General features: G+C 39.0%; 2 protein-coding genes across 3 annotated transcripts; both read right to left on the reverse strand.

Annotated features, from left to right (window-relative positions):
• Positions 1-86: 86 nt before the first annotated feature.
• Positions 87-14,804, reverse strand: AK6 (adenylate kinase 6). 2 transcript variants are annotated; one of them, XM_081231074.1, is made up of 5 exons: positions 14,693-14,804; positions 12,530-12,622; positions 3,582-3,640; positions 3,322-3,467; positions 87-547 (listed from the first exon to the last, which is right to left on the reverse strand). In XM_081231074.1, the coding sequence occupies exons 1-5, from the start codon at positions 14,715-14,717 to the stop codon at positions 355-357; spliced, it is 516 nt and encodes a 171-aa protein (XP_081087200.1). In that variant the 5' UTR covers positions 14,718-14,804; the 3' UTR covers positions 87-354. The 2 variants fall into 2 exon arrangements, with proteins under 2 accessions (XP_081087200.1, XP_081087199.1); XM_081231073.1 differs by lacking the exon at positions 14,693-14,804 and adding an exon at positions 14,498-14,592.
• Positions 10,498-12,620, reverse strand: TAF9 (TATA-box binding protein associated factor 9). The gene is made up of 2 exons (XM_081231072.1): positions 12,530-12,620; positions 10,498-11,539 (listed from the first exon to the last, which is right to left on the reverse strand). Exon 2 carries the CDS (start codon positions 11,520-11,522, stop codon positions 10,725-10,727), a length of 798 nt encoding a protein of 265 aa, XP_081087198.1. The 5' UTR covers positions 11,523-11,539; positions 12,530-12,620; the 3' UTR covers positions 10,498-10,724.
• Positions 14,805-14,817: the final 13 nt, after the last annotated feature.

Here is a 14,817-nt window from a genome sequence, read left to right on the forward strand (position 1 = left end):
AATAAAAATGGAAGACTGATGCTTTATCTTTAGTCTAAGTTTTATTTTAAGAGATCTTCAATTTCTTCTGTAATAAAAGATACCCAACCATTTGATCAGATTTATTCTTTAGCAACTGAAGCATTAAACAATTATAGTTTTAACTCTCAATCCTCAATAATACTATTCATTATATTTGAGATTGTTTAGTTTTCTCATGGAGAAAAAAAACTAAACATAAACCTTTATACTATCCATCTATGAGTCCAACAGCACAATTTCAATAAGAAAGTTGTACTGATACTGATAATTGAACAATTTATATGATGTCAGCAGAGAGGTATCGAGTGATTGTAAAGTGGCATTCTTGTTAAGTCAAGAGCTATGATCTTTAACCCACTGCTCTATCCATTTCAATATCTGATTGATATTATCCTCTAGATCTTCTGGTTTATTGCTCGGCAGCTGATGCACTATTTCTTCCTTGTAGGATCCCAAAGCTTCTTCATAAAGTACTTGAAAAATTTCACACTGAATATTGTCTTTTAGTTTCTTCTGATTATAACCCCTAGAAGGCAAAGAGAAGATAAACAAACTGAATGGCATTAACTGGAGTTTTAGGAACAAACTAGAAACTGGACACTTTTGAACACATGAAAAATCACGCAAAAATACTTCTTGTAGGCTCTTTACCTAGAGAAAACAGATTGGCATCTGTGAATATGAGAGACTTCTTTGACAAGAGAGAGGGTTAAACTAAGGACCAAAGTTTAGCTTTGTCTGAGACTTTTTTCCCTACAATCTGTCAGCCACTCAATTAGCAAACATCTACCTGCCTCCAGCCAGATGCCAAACTATGAGATAAATAGTCTATAGCTATGGTCCTAAATTTCAAAAGAGTTAAGGAGTTAAGATACAGACACATAAAACAAATAGATGGCATATAATAAAATAAAATGCATATGATAAGGAATAGCATATACTGATTGGGTACTTGATCACACAGATGTATCTGTACTTTACCAATTCAAAGACATTGAAAAAATTATATAATCTTTATGCGGACGTAAATTAGCCAAATAATTAGTGAAAAAAGATAAGGAAAATTTAAACTCAAATTAGTTAAACTTTGTAACAATCAAAATTAAACTGAAGTACTTAAAAGATGATTAACTTTATGAAAAAACCCACAGAATGGAGAAAGTTTCTGCAAATCTTAATCTGATAAGGAACTTACATCTAAAATACGCAAAGAACTCTTGTAACTTAATAAAGAAAGGACAAATAACCAAAATAAAAATTGGGCAAGCGCTTCCCTGGTGGCGCAGTGGTTGAGAGTCCGCCTGCTGATACAGGGGACACGGGTTCGTGCCCCGGTCTGGGAAGATCCCACGTGCCGCAGAGCGGCTAGGCCCGTGAGCCATGGCTGCTGAGCCTGCGCGTCCGGAGCCTGTGCTCCGCAACGGGAGAGGCCACAGCAGTGAGAGGCCCGCATACCACACACACAAAAAAAAAAATTGGGCAAAAGATCTGAATAGCTATTTCTCCAAAAAAGATACACAAATGGCCAATAAGCACATAAAAAGATGCTCCACATCATTAGCCATCAAGGAAATGCAAATGAAAACCACAATGCGATACTACTTCACATCCACTAGGATGGCTACAATCAAAAAGGTAACAAGGATGTGAAAATACTGGCGGCTCCATACACTACTCTTGGGAATGTAAAGTGGTGCAGCCACTCTGGAAAATGGTCTGACAGTTCCCCAAGAGGTTACATAGTTAACATATGACCTAGCAATCCTATTCCTAAAGAAATTCAATACCCAAGATAAATGAATGAACATGTAATGTTCACACAAAAACACGTGTATGAATGTTCATGGCAGCATTATTCGTAATTGCCAAAAATGGCAAACAATCCAGATGTCTATAATCTGATAAATGGATAAATAAAATATGGTATATCCATATAATGGAATATTATTTGGCAATAAAAAGAAATGAAGTACTGGTACATGCCGTAACACAGATGAACCTTGAAAACGTTATGCTAAGTAAAAGAAGCCAGACACAAAAGATCACATTTTGTATGATTTCATTTATATAAAAAGTCCAGAACAGGCAAATCCACAGAGATAGAAGGTAAATTACTGGTTGCTTAGGACTGGGGACTGAGGGGAAATGGGGAGTGATTGCCAATGGGTATGGGTTTTTTGGTGGGGGAGGGGTGATGAACATTTTGAAAAATTGATTATAGTAATGGATACATAACTCTGTGAATATACTCAAAACCACTTAATTGTACACTTCAAATGGGTGTACAATTCACATGATGTGTGAATTTATCTCAGTAAAGCTTTTTTTAAGGTGATTAACTTTGTAAGTTTTTTCAACGGTTAAAACAGACTACTTTCTCATAGTTTTTCATACTTTAGTCTTTATTTATTTACATAAAATAGTAATTTTTAATAAAAATGTTAAATGGTCTTTTAGAAAACACATATGTACCGTATTATCTCTATTACTGCTCTGTTCAAATATTTTTAATGGCTTTTCCCTGACTAAAGAAAGATGATGAAAGTTTTAGGTATAGCTCCAACCTAACTTTCCCTATATATTTGCCACTATACTTTTTTGTGCAAGAATCTGCGAGTATCCCATCCAATGGTGCTTAGTCAGAGCTGACTATAGTCAGTGAGAACCACAAATTCTGAACCTGAAGTTAGGCAAACTTCTGGAGACTGCTTTCTAAATTCCTGTAAAATCCCCTTTTTTCCACAGTTTGAATCAAAAGATAGTGGGAAAATGTCTTCCATAAAATTTTGCTTTTCTGGTTATTCTGGATTAAGTCTGATGCTCTCTTGAAGGGATGAACTCAAACATATTGTGAAATGTTAATTTATCTTGTTAAAGGTTGTAAAATGTTCATTTATCTTTAGTTTTTCATAAGCTTTCCCATTTCTGTTGTGAGGATGATTTGAGTGGGTAATGTTCACTCCATAGCAAAGAGTATGTTATTGGCTTGGCTATTTTCCTATGGAAGTTTTACATTAAGGAAAAAGCATGACTAAGTAGGGTTGATATATAGTACATTTTACTGAATCAGACTGTCAGTTGAGGTATTCATTTACTCGGAAACTACTGCTTATGTTTTACGAATGCACCTTTTTCCATTAGGTTCAGAATGTTGGTACCGTACAGACTTGGTGTATAAGACCAAAATAAAGTAGTCACGTTTTCAAATAGAACCTTTTATGATGTTCATGTTGGCCACTTCAGGAATCTGAGTAAAAGTTTACATAATACTTTAAGGATTCAGTGTTCTTCCTTCCTTACCTAGTTTCAAGTCTTTTGTACAAAACACTGTTATCTGTTTTCAGCACAAATACTATATGAAACCAGCGTTCAGGGAAGAAATCACAACCATGGTAATCAACAATAACTCCACCTTCACTCATTTGGTTTTCTAACTCATCAATTACCTGTAAGAAAGGGGAGGGAAAAAAAAAAAAAGATGAATACTCTTTAAAAAAACTGAGGTCAACTTTCCTATAAAATTTTTTTAATGTATACTATATAAAAAAGATTGTACTTACTCTGTCTTCATCTAAAATGGGACAATCATACTCTTCATCATAGCCATCATATAACTGCCCTAAAAGAGATTTACATTGGTATATTAAAGTAGTATTTTCTAAGTAACTTTCAGTAATTTTCAATTACTGTTAGAGACAAGGGAGGGCACTAATACAATAGATGTCACATGGACATTAAATATAAAGAGTAGTATTGATAAATTAGAATTTTGTCTAGAAGGAAACCTGGATAACAAAATACCTGAAAAAGAATGAATAATAGCCAACTTCAGAATTTGTGGGGCTATTAGTAGAAGAGAACTAGTTTCATTGAGCTACAGATTGGTGCGAAGAGGGGACACATGGATACAAACACTCATACACACATTAACAGGAGATTAAGTTCCAAATTTATTAGGCCAAGGATATGAAACTTATTAAAAGGAACAGCAGGTTCTTGATTCCAGAAATGAACCCTTTGTCACTGAGGTCACATCTTGATGGGGTTTGGGGAAGGAGAGTCAGTACCCAGATGCTCCTTTACTTCTAGAATTCCAGCATCCCCAAAAGCCAAGGGTTGAATATCTTATTTCAGAAGGTAAAACAAGAATGATGGGGGCAGGCATAAAGAAGGCAGATTTAAATCTAACATAAGAACTTTTCAACAAATTAAAGCTTCCTTTCAAAGGAAGTGTGTCTTAAGGAGGTGAGACATACCAATCCCACCCTCACCCTGAATCCCTAGGAGGTATATACTCTAAGGCAGGCTTAGATCATTCTTCTAGCCGTCTCGAAGAGCATGCTATAGTCTTCCCACGTCTTTCCCCTTAATAGTTTGGCACAGGTTGAAATGAGCTTCAAAGGAGCATGAGTTCTGAAGTGACGAAGGGGTGCTCCTGAGGGTTAGTGGAAGGCACAAAGGCAGTTTTAACTGTCTTCCTGGAGGGTCTGTGGGCTGATTCTGGGCACATGAACCACTTCTCTAGCATCCTAGTGTGGCCTCTGACTTCTTGGGTTACAGTTCAGTGTCCAGAAACTCTTACCAGCTAAAAAGTTAAACTGTCTTGGTATGGGAAAAACTGGTTAACAATATAGAAAATAATCTAAACCCTTACTTTACACCACAAACCCTAGCTAAATTAAAGAGCTAATTTCTTAATTCCAAAGATAACTAATGGAAAATTAAACCTACGAAGGTATGATACATTTGAGTTTGTGAAAAAAATAAAATAATTGATTGAAACATATAAAATGTTACATCTCTGTTCGACGAAAAATAATATAATTTTTTAAAAATGAAAAATAGGGAGAAATACTAGGACAAAGGACTGAAATGTAGATTATATAAATACCTTAAATTCAAAATAACAAGTAGCTTAACAAAGAATAAGAAAAAAATTCACACAGGATGGAAAAGATAATTAGTAAACAATACATGAAAAAATACTGTACTTTCCCAGCTACTAAAGAGATGAAAATTTAAATGAGGCTTTTTATACCTGTTATATTAGTTATACATGGAAACGTATAATTTTTTTTTTTTTTTTTTTTTTTTCTTTTTTTGCGGTATGCGGGCCTCTCACTGTTGTGGCCTCTCCCGTTGCGGAGCACAGGCTCCGGACGCGCAGGCCCAGCGGCCATGGCTCACGGGCCCAGCCGCTCCGCGGCATATGGGATCCTCCCAGACCGGGGCACGAACCCGTATCCCCTGCATCGGCAGGCGGACTCTCAACCACTGCGCCACCAGGGAGGCCCGGAAACGTATAATTTTTAAAAGAAAAACGTCATACCCGTTCAGAGATTTCTTTTGACCATTGAATTTCTAACCAGAAAAAAATTTAAAAAGATGCTTTAAAATGTTCAACAATAGCGAATTAGTTAAATCTTGTTTACTAATTTGCTAAAATATTATTTAATTAAACTTAAGTAAGTAAAATATTAGGTTGTTAAATTTCTGTTATTTTTACAATACTATATATATATATATATATATATATTTTTTTTTTTTTAACAATGCCACAAAATCTAAGAATACCTACAGCTGATTTTGTACTATTTGGGAATCTGGAGTTAGTTAAATCTTTAAAAATATATGCTGTCTAAAACACAGACAACTATAGCAGTATTAACTTTTAGAATTAAAGTCTTTATATATTGCAATGCTGAAATGCAGGATTTCTTAAGTCATGTTAATACATATTAATAAAATAGTGTAATCCAAGCTTTCCAACATTCATTTCAAAAAACATTTATCAAACACCATGTACAAGTAATTACAGAAGTAAGGAAGATATAATAGTGAACAAATTGAACAAGAAGACCAACTCAGTCCTTCCCTCGAAGAGTTGACAATAATATGGGAGATGACAGACAAGTAACCTGGAAATTGTAATATTTAATGCTGTGGATCGTGGTGCTCTGGGAGCAATAACATGGGGACCTTTTAGGTTAGGAACATAAACTGGGGATATTAGGGGAGGCTTCCTGAAGCAGGTAACTTCTAAGTGGAAACTTGAAGCAGTTAGCTCAGGAAAAAAAGGTAGGTAAGATGATTCTTAACAGAGAAAACAAGATATTCAAAGGCAGAGAGACTAAGGAGGGCAAGCCTTTCAAGGGAGGAAAAGTCTTTCAGAATAGTTAGAAAATAAGTGATAAGGGGTCAGGGGGATTAAGGCCAGATTAAAAAGGACCTTGAGGGACTTCCCTGGTGGCGCAGTGGATAAGAATCCGCCTGCCAATGCAGGGGACACGGGTTTGAGCCCTGGTCCAGGAAGACCCACATGCCGCAGAGCAACTAAGTCCGTACGCCACAACTACTGAGCCTGCGCTCTACAGCCCGTGAGCCACAACTACTGAGCCTGAGTGCCACAACTACTGAAGCCCGCGAGCCTACAGCCTGTGCTCCACAACAAAGAGAAGCCCCAGCAACGAGAAGCCCGCGCACCGCAACGAAGAGTAGCCCCCGCTCACCGCAGCTAGAGAAAGCTGGCACGCAGCAACAAAGACCCAACACAGCCAAAAAAAATAAAATAAATATTTTTAAAAAAAGACCTTGAAGGCTGCACTGAGTTTAAACTTTATCCCAAAGCAAAGGAAAATCATTAAAGCATTTTAAGCATGAAATGACATGATTAATTTCAAATTTTTAAAAATAATTTTGATTTCTGTGTGGAGCTGGAAGGAAGCAAGTCCAGAAAAAGCATGGATACCATATAAAAGCTACTGCAGAATTTTAGGTGATAATTATAACCTGTACTACAAGGAACGGAGAGAGATGAATTCTAAACTCTGTTTCAAATTTCCAAAAAGAGGGAAAATTTGTGCTACTTTAGCAACTTCAACTGGTAGTCACATTTATAATTGTCTATACCGTGGATCTTCATATGGCAAAGAGGAAAAACAAGCTTGATTTCATCAAATTATCGAAACTTAGAAAATTAAATCAGTTTCCTAAACGAAGTTTTATGATTTACTTAGATAAATTACTTGCAGAAAAAAATTGATTGTGGAGCCAGTTAAAAGGCTTAAAATTACCTTCTTACCTTAAAAAGACCTTCCCAGCTGTTGTTGGTCAAGCTATAAAAACATGACCTTTCCTTTAACTGCCATCCTATCATTTATACACTTACGTGAAAGCCGTTCTTGAAAGCTAACGATATAGGGATGCTAGTCATCTATTTTGCATCTATACTAATGCAATTAGTGTAAGAAGTTAATTGGTTTAGAAGGATTGGGAGCTTTGATACCTGGCCTTTTATGCAGAGAAGAGAGCAATGAATTCTGCCAAGAGAAGTTAGCACCAAAAGATATGGCATTCGAGTAGGGCCTTTTAAGGAACCGTTTATAAGACAGACGAGGGAGGGCATGTACAGGTAAAGGGAATAGCACGTATAAGGACATGGAGATGGAAGACTCCCCATGCATTTGAAGAACAGTAGTGCACTGTGGGGAGAATTAAGGGGACACAGGGCATAGTGGCTGCAGGGAAGGGCTGAAGGTAAACTGTGGCCAGTTCATCACTTCATTAAGGTGGGTGGCCTTTATCATTAAAAAGTTCAAGTAATTTCATCCCCTCTCCCCGCCTGCCCCTTTTTAAAGGACATAATGATGGTGTACAGAAGAGGGAAGGAAGAGATACTGAAGAAGAGATTCAGCACGAATGGTCTTGAGAATGGTACAGCGGTACCAAAGGGACACAGCATTAATGGTCTTAGGAATGGGATAGGGGTATCAAAGGGATTTTTTAAACTATCACAATTAGGAGACAAGTGCATCTGTGTAGTGTGTAAATGCGTCTGTAATGTGTGGGTGACAGGAATCAGGAATGGGCAGTCAGGGATGACTTTAGAACATGTGCTTTTTAAATATTAATTTGGAAATATCTGGGAACTAACCAGATGGTTAAATCTAGTAGATGTCTAGGTATTGGGCTAAGTTTTAATAATAAATTTAAGAGTTATAAGCAAAAAGGACTAACTAGTCCTGAGTCAATGAAATTACCAGAGGGAGGGGCAGGATTACAAGATGGCTGCAATGAGTTCACAGGGGGAAGAGGTATATGGTGGGAAGGAGAGAATCAGATGAAAAGACTGGGAGAGCAGTGTTGGAGAGAGGACAACGGAGAAGTTAGTTTCAAAGGCTTCCAGTGGTAGTTGATTCAGGTGAGGGAAAAAAATGCGATACACATAGGTTAGAGCGGGAATGGCAAACTTCTTCTGTAAAGGGCCAGACAATAAATACTTCAGGATTTGCAGCCTAGTCTTTAGCTAGTGGCTCCTACAAAAACAGCTGCAGCTTGCCAAACCCTGTCTTAGAAACACATCAAGATTTTAAGTGTTGAGGGCCAGATATTTGAAATGCATCCAATGTCTAGACATATGAGCATCCTGGGGTTAGGCATAGAGGCTGAAGACTGATAAAACTGGTGGCAGGAAAATTAAGGATGCTGGAAGAAGTTTAATTAAATGATTGCATATGGGAAAGGACATCAAGTGAGGAATGCGAGACTGGAAGAACAGGGGTAAGAAAAGCATTCTTAGTCACTCCACATTCAGGACTCTCCATAGTTTTAAGCTTAATTCCCCACCTAATTTTTCCTGCTTTAGTTCTAAATGTCATAAAGGTCTCTTAATACAGCCATTCAACATAACTACTAGGGTGGCAATAAACTCCATTTAGACACATTTGTTTAAAACCAGTTTTGTTTTTTGTCTCCTTACTTATAGCAGGGTTTCTAAACCTGAAATACTACTGACCTTTTGAGCTTGATAATTCTGTTACGGGGGTGGAGGGCTGTCCTGTGAGTTGTAGGATGTTCAGCAGAATCCCTAGACTCTACCCATTAGAGGTCAGTAGCAACCCCCCCACCCCAGTTATGACTACCAAAATATCTCAGAAGGTGCCAAATGTCCCCTGGAGGGCAAAATCACCCCCTGTTGAGAACCACACTGCTTTATAGAAGATTGCATGGTTTCCCTTAAAACATATTACCATTTGGAAAAAATGAGGAGGCTGAAGTGTCTCAGACTATTTCTTAGTAAGATTTTCAGATACACTCAGATGGCATCGGGGGGAAAAAATCTGGTACATTTTGAAAAACACTATAAAGCACCTCATCTAACACATGTCAAATCACATCAGAAATCCTTTATCTGGCATAATGGGAGGGGAAAAAGCTCCACTTTTCCTTTAAGGCAGATTCTCATGAAATAATCTCAATAAAATACAAAGAAGACGGTCAGGACCATGCACCATCAAGTGTACACACATCTTTTGAGTACAAGGAGACTCGGTGAAGAGGAAGAGGAGTGTCTCACAGTGGATTATCCTTGGTCTGGTGTTACTGTTGCTCTCAGTGCTATTCATGACAGATTATATAGTAATTTCATTAAGTTTAGAAATATCGAGTGAGTGAGATGAGAACTGGAAGACATGACTGAAATTGACTGATGTGACTCTGAAATCACTTGTCAAAAACAGTAAAGTTCAACAGGCAAAGGAACAAAACCAGATTTCATATAGGTATAAAATGGAGAATGACAAGCTATGCACGGTAGCAAATAAAGGCCTAAGTTTTATTAACTATAATTTTAATGCCAAACCTGTATTAAAAATATAAGCATGATACTAGCTTATAGTATCAAGAATATGACAAGCAAAGATGCACAAAAATTGACCTGCAAAAAGGGATAATGGGAAAAAACTTCAAAAAAAAAATTTTTTTTTTAGATGTTGAGGGTAGGAGTTTATTAATTATTTTATTTTTGCTGTGTTGGGTCTTCGTTTCTGTGCGAGGGCTTTCTCTAGTTGTGGCAAGTGGGGGCCACTCTTCATCGTGGTGCGCGGGCCTCTCACTATTGCGGCCTCTCTTGTTGCGGAGCACAGGCTCCAGATGCGCAGGCTCAATAGTTGTGGCTCACGGGCCCAGGTGCTCCGCGGCATGTGGGATCTTCCCTGACCGGGGCTCGAACCCGTGTCCCCTGCATTAGCAAGCAGACCCTCAACCACTGCGCCACCAGGGAAGCCCCAAAACTTCAAAAATTTTTAAGTGGTAAGATACTGGGAGCCACACCAAGGGTCCTTAAATATATCCAAAGGGATAGAAAAATGGGACCTAGGAAGAAGTCTGGCAACTGAGAAAGATAAATCTAAATGGATGAGGATCCGCTATAAAAAAAAATCCTGACCAAGTGGTCTCTCTAAGAAACAGACATGGTATACTTCAGCAATCTGAAAGAATGGCCCTTAAGAGTGACTTTATACACCAGAGATCATACTGTGACCTAAACATGTGAAGACACTAGAAGTGACTCTATTGGTAAGGAACAGACTGCAACAACTTCAAGCTTTTGCAACTGTTATTTCTGTTGGTGATAATGAGGCAGAAAATTGCATCTAAAAATGTAAAAACATTATCGCCAAAGTACCAACAATCAAATGGATGAATTACAACTTTATTTTTTACACTTAAAGGCTGATGAAAAACCTTTACTACTCCTATTAAAGAAAATCCAACACAACATCTCAATTGAAAAGTATGGTAACCATATTTACTCATTAAATACTATTTTTCTAAAACACAACATGGAAACATCTAGCATGCATGTTAAATCTCAGTACAATGGATTCAAAACCAACTATACATGTTACATGATCAAGGCTAAATTACAAATTATCATAGTCATCATCATCATCGTCATCATCATCATCATCATCTTCACGTTTTCTTTTCAATGCATTTGATGCTTCATTGGCAGTATTCTGTGATGACACCATGTTAGTGGTAATAAGAATATTTTTGGACCCAATTAGTGATGGATTAATGAGAACATTCTGAACTGCTGATGTTGCAGGAATTGATGCTTTTACAGCTGGGGATTGTGAAGTGGGCATCTGTACTGTGAACCTTTGCCCTGTGAGGGACACTGGAGTCCCTACTTTAGTTGAAACAGACATGGTTTGTGGGGTTGGTGTGCCAAGTGTGGGAGTACTTGGTCTGCTAGTAACCGAACCAACACTTATCCGTGGAACTGTTATTCTTCCCGCAGAAGTAGATGCCTTTTTTTGTAAGGATTTAAGTCTATAATTTGGAGCAGTCAAGCAATATCTATCAGGTGGCAATCTGGGACCTGAATATGGCTTGATTAATGGCAAAGGGGTTTGATTCCTTTGCCTTGCAATATCTAATAAAAAATCTCTTGGGGGAGGAGAGGTAAAAGACTGGTCAGCACGACACTGGATTGCCAATCGCACATCATCTGCATCAACAGTAGCCTTCTTAGCATGACTTGAATAAATTTTTGCATCATCTAGAATTGTGGTCACATATCGGAAGGCAAACTCCAACATCTGATTTATAACTCTTGGTTCATATTCTGTAATCCCCATATCCTTCAGGATTTGTGCCATCATCTGTGCATCTTTCGGCATGCTCTTGGGAGAAGCCATCTTGCCAGACTCCATGATATCCGGTGATCAGACTTTAGATCATTTGAAAAAAATATGTACATTAGATCAAACCTGAAATAGTTACTTTAGTAGCAACTGTCAGGAACTTTAAAATTTTTAAATACATGTTAAATTTTTAAAAATATAAATTAAAAAAATACGTTAAATCTTGTTAATTTTAATGAGGCACATTTAAAGTTCCCTTCACTTAAATTTATTGAGTTTCTACCCATTAGAGAATATAAAAAGATGAAGACACAAATAAGGGAGTGATAAAAGATTGGGGAAAAACAGGGTAAAATAACCAGAAACATATATCACTTTAAAATATGTGCAGCTGGGGCTTCCCTGGTGGCACAGTGGTTGAGAGTCTGCCTGCCGATGCAGGGGACACGGGTTCGTGCCCCGGTCCGGGAAGATCCCACATGCCACGGAGTGGCTGGGCCCGTGAGCCATGGCTGCTGAGCCTGCGCGTCCGGAGCCTGTGCTCCACAACGGGAGAGGCCACCACAACAGTGAGAGGCCCGAGTACCGCAAAAAAAAAAAAAAAAAAAGTGCAGTTGCTTACAGGCATGCACCTATAAACTAACCTAAGAAAAGACCATAGGACAGCCATGTCCTACTGCCTGAGTTCAAAATCATGTCCTTCCAGTGAGCTCATATACTCACTGTCTCCATAGATATATATGCTTAGCACCACCCTGACCTTTACGTGTTTGCCCAACTCAAAATACTCTCCCTCTTCCTCATATTCAAACTGTCCTAAGTCTAATCTTCCTGGAAGCTATCCCACTTATTACTGTCCACAAGAACTGCTAGCCAACTGCAGAGGGGATGTAGTGGTCAAAATAACTAGGACACAGCATGAGACAATATGTTCTATTTCTATGGGTCTCCAACAGCACATAAATTCCTTCATGGCAATTTTTCTCTGCTTTTTGTACCTTCTCACAAGTACAGTACTAATACTCCATTATTCCTCTCACTTTTTTAAACAAATCTAACACCAAAGTGCCCCTTACCTTCTCGAGCTAAATCACCCACATTAACGTATTTCAGTCCTGATCTTGATGCAAGTTCTTTGCCTAGCGTGGTTTTTCCAACCCCTGGTGTACCTGCAAGACAAGCCACAGAAAAATACTGTTCATGAAATACTTATTAGACTTTAGCCTCTAATCTGCCCTTCTTAAGGTTCTTAACAACTGAAAAGCTTCCTAGTTAGCAATCCTATATAAAATTACACACACCATAATCTAATCAAAACTACCCAAAGCCTGCTGAATATCAGAATTTTACCCAGTGTATCTGATTTTACCAGGAGTGGGGCTTGGGAGAATCTGATGACAACTACAGAATGTCTGCCACCACCATGGAAATTCCCAGAATAAAACTAGCTACCTCAAATAAACTGCCATCATTTATTTGCTTTAATTAAAAAAAATTAAATTGTTCATGGAAAAAAGTTAAGCAGTATGAAAGAATATACACTATACTCTTCCCTAGAGACAACCAGTGTAAACCACTTTCTTATGTATCTCTCCAAAGAAGTCATATACATATGTTTGTGTATACATCCATATGTATGCATATATATGGTAGCATACTACATACGTGTACGTATACACACATTGCGTGCATACATACACACCATATATTTCCTTCTACATAAATGGCCATACTATACATTGTTCTTCGCCTTCACTTTTTTATATTTATTGTTTCAAGATAAATAATCAAACACTTAATTTTCAGCTTGAACTAACGCCACTGAAATTATAAAACCTGATCATTATAATTAAAGATAAAAGGAATAAGTCAATTCTACCTATAAGGGCAATAACAATTTTACCTCCAGTCCACTATAATTCACCAAGTCTGAATCCTCAACTCATCATGTTTTCAATAAAACGCTCACGTTTAGACTTTTGACGATATGGCCTAATATTAAAAAACCAAGACACTGTCTGACCCAAACAAATCAGATGTTGTAAAATCTTCCCCTTAAGAACGCTTAAGGGCTAAATAATAATCTGTTGAGGTTAATCTGCTGCTCTCAGAAAGACAGGACTTGTGCGCTGCCAATATGCTTACGTTTTGTTAAAGGATAAAACTTGGCTTTGATCCACAAACAGCGCCTCGAATTTTATCTTGCTGCAACAGCATCTACACCCATTAGATTTTTCCAGGAATGCCCTATGATGCTATTAAATGCTACAATTTAGTAAACATTTTCAGAGTTAAACGACCAAAAATAGTATTTTTTAAAGTCGTTATGCGGCATTTTACTACCCCTCACATGTAACAAGCGCCCTGAGTATGGATCCAAGGACCTAGAAAAAAACCCACGATCAGCCCGGGAATTTTACAGCATCTCTACGAGAAACGACCAGAGATGCTCAGTAGATGCCTTTGCTTCTTAAAACACAAAGAAAAAGCCCCTGATGCTAACTCCGCAAGCGTATACAGCAAATTCATCACCCCACACCGCAAACATCCGAACCCCTTCATCGAAATCTGACTCTCAGATACAAAGGGAAAATAAGAGACGGCCCTAGAGGCCTAAGGACTAAAACATCCACCATTAACGGATCTACTAAGGGCCAAATACGCCTTACCTTATCTCGCTAACCACGCAAAGACAGCCCCCCCAAGTAAAGAAGCAACAGCCATTTTGCAGACAAAAACCTGATTACGAAAGATTAGGCAGCTTGCCAAAAAAGGGAACTGTATATTATCTACCTCTCTCCGCCTCACCGAGCAGCCAACCTCTGCGCAAAAGAATTAACGTCCGTCGTCCCCTTCCCCCCGCCTCGTGCAAAACCGTCACGAGGGCCGGGGGTACAGGCCCTGACAACTACAACGCCACGCGACCCTCCCCGAGCCTCGCAATAGACACTAAGCGACCCCACTTCGGGCTTTCCAGGCCCCAGAGCACTCCGCGCCCCGCGCCAGCCCTGCCGCCCACCACCACCCCCAGCACGCCCCCTGACCGGTGAGCAGGATGTTCGGAAGCAACATGGTCCTCGCCGCGCTGGCTCCCGAAGCCTCTGCACAGGCGCCCTACACGCAACTGGGAGGGGCCGGAAGGGGAGGGTAACGGCAAGAGCCAGTGGCGCCAGGGTACTCGAGGCCTGGAGTGGCGCTCGCGACCCACCTCCGCCGCCTCGTCACCCACCATTGGTTACCTGGCTTTCTATGACACGCTTCCATCGCAGGGTCCGAAGTATGAGGACAGGTCGGGTCGGCGCTTCGGGTCAGGCAATGCGCTGGATGCCTAAGACAGTAGCTCCTTAGGAGGCCCCGCCTTTCG

This window comes from Mesoplodon bidens (genome assembly GCF_964165515.1).
Source record: "Mesoplodon bidens genome assembly, chromosome: 4".
In the NCBI taxonomy this organism is placed as follows: domain Eukaryota; kingdom Metazoa; phylum Chordata; class Mammalia; order Artiodactyla; family Ziphiidae; genus Mesoplodon; species Mesoplodon bidens.